Source organism: Lutra lutra, chromosome X (assembly GCF_902655055.1).
Source record: "Lutra lutra chromosome X, mLutLut1.2, whole genome shotgun sequence".
Taxonomy (NCBI): Eukaryota; Metazoa; Chordata; class Mammalia; order Carnivora; family Mustelidae; genus Lutra; species Lutra lutra.
Genome location: NC_062296.1, coordinates 1,555,272 through 1,561,357, shown reverse-complemented (window position 1 = coordinate 1,561,357; position 6,086 = coordinate 1,555,272). Strand labels below are relative to the sequence as shown.

The window sequence follows — 6,086 nt, the reverse complement described above, 5'->3', positions numbered from 1 at the left end:
CAGCGGACAGATTCCCACTCCCCACACCCAGCGACCGCGGGAGAAGCGGCGCGAGACGCGCCGGGCGTGGGGAGGCGGGGGAGCCGGAGGCGGGGCGAGTGGGCAGTGACGCGCCGGCTCCCAGGCTCGCCGGCCCCGCCCCCGGGAGCCGGCGCCACCGCCCGCGCTCCAACGAAAGGAGCCGGGCCGCGTGCCCGGGGCCGCTCCCCACCCTCTCCCTGCCGGCCGCAGGGCGGGCAGCCAGGCCGGCGGTACCCACGCCGAGCGGGAGGGCGCGGGAGAGCTTCGCGTCGCTCCGCGTCGCTCCGCGTCACCCGCGTCACCTTGCGTCACCCTGCCCCGCCTGCTTCCCAGAGACCCGCGCCCCGCCCCTCCGCGCAGGCGCAGGGCCGCTTTTCGGGTCCGCCCTTTCCCGAGATTTGAATTTCCCTCAGCAAAGATAGAGAGGCAAATACCCGGATGGTGATCGCTGGCCTCTTCGCGCCAATACTGCAAGTTCTCGCAGCAACCTTGAGAGGTGGGTACTGGCGTGGACCCCGTGTGCCGGATCTTGCAGGAGGCCGCTCGGGCGCTGCACCATCATCCGCACTGTCAGACTCGGGCTGTAGCGCAGGGATCCTGCGCTGGCTTCTGGTTGCTTGGAGCCACAACGTGCTTTTTGCACTTTCAGCTTTGTTTTATCTTTATTTTCACCAAGTCGAAATTTGGCCTTTCCCGCAATTACAAATGTAGGCTACAGAGCACAGAGTGTTAACCTGGTGACTTTGTCACCAGTGGGAGTGACAGATCGTTTAGCTTCTGTCGTAGTTACCCTGTCATTAACTCAAATACGAGACTTACCACCACTTTGAAATTACTGTAGGTACAATCGGCCCATAGATTCTGTAATTTCATTTACTAGTCAAGTAGCACAGGTATTCCCGAATTACACCTTTTCCAAAAATATTTTATACCATCTTTCGACATTAAGTTTATGTTGTAACTGTTTTTACACATTTGGAAGCATTTCTTTGAGCAACGCCAAAGGGCCCTGTGACAGCCAAAGGACAAAGAACAAGAGCCCTCCCCTATAAATGTGCCACCAACTGCCCTAAATGGCGTTCGCCTCACCTCTATGGCCGCAGTTCTCTCGCAAGCCTTTCCCTAGAGTTCAGGAATCACTGAAGTCGCTCCAGGCTTCTTGGGGATCCAGATTGGCCTCACCTGCCAGGGCTGTCCCCGTGTTAGAGCCCTCACGCTGGCATCCCCTCATCTGTAGAAAGGCAGCAAGGGTGGTCAGGATAGTCAGAGACACAAGCAGTTGTCATACAGGAAAGAAGCCACGTATGGCCCCAGGAAGCAGGGGAGTAAGGAACATGTGCTAACCCCTTAGCCAGGATATCGTCCTGCTTTGGAGGACTTCTCCCAAAAGAGCCCAGAACCTCAGGCCAATGCTGTTGAGCTCTAGCCTTCGTGTGCCAAGTGCTGGGGGAATCTGTGTCGCATAGCAAGGTTTATGGCAGCTCAGGCATGCGGAGGAGCTCAGCCATAAAGTACCCCGCTTGGTCTTGGGGTACCCGGGAAGGTGGTTTGATGGCATGTCACTTTAAGCTTGCACAAGGGCGCAGATGGACTCTGCCCAGCAGCTGGAGAGAGGAGCCACTTTCCATGCCCTTCCTGGACCTCCTTCTCTATCAAGTTGACAGTATTTGACTCCTGTCCCCAGCTCTCACCCCTGCTGGCTGGAGGAGGTTCCAAAGGCCTGGCCCTTCGAGCCACAGAGCCAGGCCCCAGACAGGTGCAGGTAAGGTGTCTCGGTTGGAGTCAGGAGCTGGATGGGGAGGCCAAGTTGAAAGTGTTAGCAGAGGGCACCTGGGTGGCTCAGTGGGTTAAGCGTCTGCCTTCCACTCGGGTCATGATCCCAGGGTCCTGGGATCGAGCCCCACATCGGGGTCTCTGCTCCACGGGGAGCCTGCTTCCTCCTCTCTCTCTGCCTGCCTCTCTGCCTACTTGTGATCTCTGTCAAATAAATAAATCAAATCTTTAAAAAAAAAAAAAAAAAGAAAGTGTTAGCGGACCCAAGGCAGGGGGGAATGAGGACTGCAGAAACTCATTCTAGCCAGAGGACAGACTGAGCCTAGGGAGTTTTTCACGTGTTAAGCAGGGACTGGCACCATCCAGGCCAGGGAGCTTGAGGAGGATGCTGGCGGCCGTTGTGGGCAGAGCACATCAGCAGCGGCCAGCCTGGAAGTGGGAACCCCAGGGCGGGGGCAGCTCCCTGGACCAGGACCTGGAAGCTTGCTAGAGAAGGGGTCGGGGGAGGCGTGTGACAGTGCTGCGAGCTGAGGAGGGGGCTTATGGTCAGTGAGGAGATGCCGAGTCCCTGGTGGGAATGCTGGGCTTTGTGGGCCTCCTTAGCAAAGGACCCCCAAGGCAGGATGGGAGCGGGAAAGCTCAGTGGGAGGTCCGGCAGCCCCTTCCCCAGAGAAAATAGGTGGATGCCGGGACCCGGGTGAGAAGTGACTGGTAGCGTGCCAGCGGAAGCACGAGGAAGCAGAGGACAGGCGCTGGCTGGGCGCTTGAACTGGGCTGGACTGGAATTGAGCAGGTGCTCACGGGGCTCCCAAGGCAAGGGAGAGCTGACCGTCAGACCATGCCGCACTTTCCAGGCCTGAATTGCCGGAGGGGAGATGGGCATTGTACAGACTCAGAAGCGAGCGCTGCTCCGGGGTCCGCAGGTAGAAGCTCCTCGGCTGGGGCACTGGCCGCGTGTGCAAACCGAGGCCTGGACCGGTTAAGGCCTGAGGTCACACAAATGTTAGGTGGGGGGGGCCAGAGTTCGAACACAGACAGCCCCTGTCATCCCCACCTGCCACCCTCTTGGCCTTTGAGTCCTCTTCAGAGTGCAGAACCTTTTCTCTCCACAACGGTGACAGATTTCTTAGCTACTAGGCCAGCTCGTGCCACAGCTGGTCCCAAAGTTGTTGACAGTCCATGATAAGTGCACACTGTCTTCTTGTCACCCGCTTCTGTGGCTGCAGGACATGGCGGTTTAATCCTGCGGGAGGAAAGAAGGCGACTCTGGATGGTGTGGCACCTCAGGGGAGGGCGCAGGGCCAGCCGAGGTAGAAGGCGGAAAAGCAGAGGGGAGCCTGCTTGTCCTCCTCTCCCTGCCGCGCCCCTCCGTCCTCTCCCCCACCTTCCCCTCCTTCTTCTGCACCCTCCCCTCCTCCCCCTCCAGTACTGTCCCATCCCTTGCTTTGGATTCCAGAACTTGCCACAGCTAAGGTCTCTAGTTCAACTGGATGTTTGGCTAAAGGGGCTCGGGGCTGACTGGAAATGTCAGCATTGATGAGACCACTGAGGTGGGAAAACCCTTTCCGAATTGTAACAGTGGGCCTTGGGAAGGTCTAAGTCTCTAAATGCCATGGATGCAAGGGAACTAGAGCAAGGAGCAGGATTTTCCTACCGCCCAGAGGAGAGAAGAACCGCATGGGTTCAGGGGAGAAAGGCACGGAACCCCTTGGGGAGAGAGCATTCTAGGGGCTTCCAGAAGCCGCAAGTAAGAAGGGGAACACACTGTAGGTATCGCTTCGCTTTCATTTGTTTTCTTCTAATGAAAACTGTTGGTGGACCCTGAGGCAGAGAGTTGGGAAGCTGGAGGCTCTCTTTTGGGTGCTTTTCTTTGTAACCCCACTGTTTTTGTGACCACAGGGGAAGAGGCACAACCGTCTTCCACTCCCGCCAGCCGGTCAGCGGGACCACTGCCTTTCTCTGGCCTGTGTCCGCCACTCTGGGGCAAGGTCTAGGGCAAGGTCGCAGCATCTGTGTCAGAAATCACGGGAACTTGGCCTGCTGAAGAAGCTGGCTCAGCTGGGAGGCCAAGGCACGTTTCAGCAAAGCAGTTTATCTTTATTCTGAACGGACAGTGGAGGCCGCCTCGAGGCCTCCCTGGGGCTCCACATGAAGCCCGAGTCCAGGCAGGCCCTCTTCCATGTGGCTGTGGTCAGCTGCTTCTGCACAGCCACCGTCTACACAGGTGTGTTCGATGGCATCTTCGTCCAGCTGGGCTATGAATACTATGCCGAAGCCCCTGTCACCGGCTTCCCCGCCTTCCTGGCCATGCCCTTCAACTCACTCATTAACGTGGCCTACGTTCTGTTGGGGCTATATTGGCTGCAGAGGAAGGCCAGGGCCCCGGGGCACCCCATGGAGGCGCGGAGGGCTCGCTACCTGAAGGATGTCTTCGCCAGCATGGCCCTGGTCTATGGCCCGGTTCAGTGGCTGCGGATTGCGACGCAGGTGCACCCCGCCGCTGTGCTGGACCAGTGGTTCACCTTGCCCATCTTCGCGTGGCCAGTCGCCTGGTGTCTCTCCCTAGACAGGGGTTGGGATCCCTGGTTGTTCCTTGCCATCGAGGGTCTCTCCCTGGGCAGTTACGGCCTCACCCTGCTACACTCCTGTGGGTTCGAGGTCGCGCTGGGCGCCCACATCGCAGCTGCCGTGGCCCAGGCCCTGTGCACTCACAGGCGCCACGGCACTGCCTCCTCGGGGACCTACTTGGCTCTGGGCATGCTCTCCTGTGCGGGCTTTGTGGTCCTCAAGCTGTGCGACCATCAGCTCGTGCAGTGGCGTCTCTTCCAGCGGCTCACAGGCCACTTCTGGTCCAAAGTCTGTGACGTGCTCCAGTTCCATTTCGCTTTCTTGTTTCTGACAAACTTGAACACTGGCCAAAGCCCTCCTGAGGGGAAGATACATTAAAGTTTGCCCGGAAGAAACTTAAAAAAAGAAGAGGAAGAAATGGAACGGGCGGCCAGCTCAGTCAGTAGAGCGTTTGACTCTTGATCTTGGGGTCCTGAGTTCAAGCCCCATGTGGGGGGCAGAGATGACTTAAATAAATCGAAGAAAACTTAAGGAAAACTAAAGTGTGGAACAAAGCTGCTTGCAGTCACCCTGTCCCTCCCCCCGCTGACCACCCACCTGCAGCTGTCATCGGTGTGCAATTTCCTAGGTGTGATAAGATAGGAGGGTCACACGGAAGACTGTCCCTTCCCTCGAAGTTATGGACTTTGAGATTTAGAGGCGAAATGTTATGCGGTCTGAGACTTTCGCAGAGATAAAGCAGATGGCTTAGTGCAAGGGATGGAGGGGGTCATTGTACTAGTCTTGTAACTCTTCTGTAGTTTGAAATTTTTTCAGAATAAAAGGATGGGGGCGAATGACGCCAGGAAATCCATCACTGTCACGGTGGGAGAGAAGTGGTTACCCACATGGCAGGCCAGGCAGCGGGCATGCCAGTGAGTGTCCCCAGGGTCGAGTGGGTTCAGGGAGACCAAGTTACTTCGCACACAGGCTGTGCAGGCTAATGGGGAAATCGAAAGCCAAGGTCACGTGGCAGAAGCCCCATCATTTCAGGTCCTTTGTGGAACAAGGCATGGTGTGTCTACATGAAGGAAACACAAACATCAAAAGTTGAATTCTCAACGGAGGGCCCCTGGGTGGCTCAGTCAGTTGGCTGACTTCTGCTTGGATCATGATCCCAGGGTCCTGGGATCGAGCCTCACATGGGGCTCCCTGCTCGGTGGGGAGCCTGCTTCCCCCCTCCCTCCACCTGCCGCTCCCCCTGCTTGTGCATGCACTCGCTCTCTCGCTCTCTCTCTCAAATGGGTAAATCTTAAAAAAAACAAAAATGAATTCTCAACAGAACGTTGCCCTGGGAGCCAGGGTGGGGCTTAGATGTCCTTAGCGGCAAGGCTTACTGAAGGGTCCTGTGGAGGTTTCCATCGGACAGACCCAGCGCCTGGGCTCAGCCAGCCCTGCCTCCCGCTCGTCAGTGCGCCATCCACCCGCTCGTTTCATCCGCTGTCATCGGAAGGACATCTGTTCTTCAAAGAAAAAGGTGAAGGCACAGTTAAAGAGGACACCGTCTCTGCCCACATGCACCTGCTCAGTGTCCCCCAAGGCCCCTCCCTGGGGCCTGCGGGTTGGCATGGGGACCATTGCAGTGACTGCTGAGATGCTTTTGAAACTGGGTACCTGGACGCCTCCCAAGTGCGTGGCGGGCCTGCTGACCGACCTCTACCCCTCCCGCAAGGCCTGGGCAAATG

The 6,086-nt window shown here is 57.5% G+C and overlaps 1 protein-coding gene across 4 annotated transcripts; it reads left to right on the top strand.

The window, feature by feature from the left end:
• Positions 1-5: 5 nt before the first annotated feature.
• TMEM187 (transmembrane protein 187) lies at positions 6-5,523 on the top strand. Of its 4 annotated transcripts, none has more exons than XM_047714869.1 (2): positions 6-517; positions 3,694-5,523. In XM_047714869.1, the coding sequence occupies exon 2, from the start codon at positions 3,943-3,945 to the stop codon at positions 4,738-4,740; it is 798 nt and encodes a 265-aa protein (XP_047570825.1). In that variant the 5' UTR covers positions 6-517; positions 3,694-3,942; the 3' UTR covers positions 4,741-5,523. The 4 variants fall into 4 exon arrangements, with proteins under 4 accessions (XP_047570825.1, XP_047570826.1, XP_047570828.1 ...); XM_047714870.1 differs by lacking the exon at positions 6-517 and adding an exon at positions 1,662-1,783; XM_047714872.1 differs by lacking the exon at positions 6-517 and adding an exon at positions 3,418-3,541.
• The last annotated feature ends 563 nt before the right edge of the window (positions 5,524-6,086 follow it).

Coding starts and splice junctions, on each gene's coding strand:
- TMEM187 (XM_047714869.1), top strand. CDS start 3,943: ATGAAGCCCGAGTCCAGGCAGGCCCTCTTCCATGTGGCTGTGGTCAGC.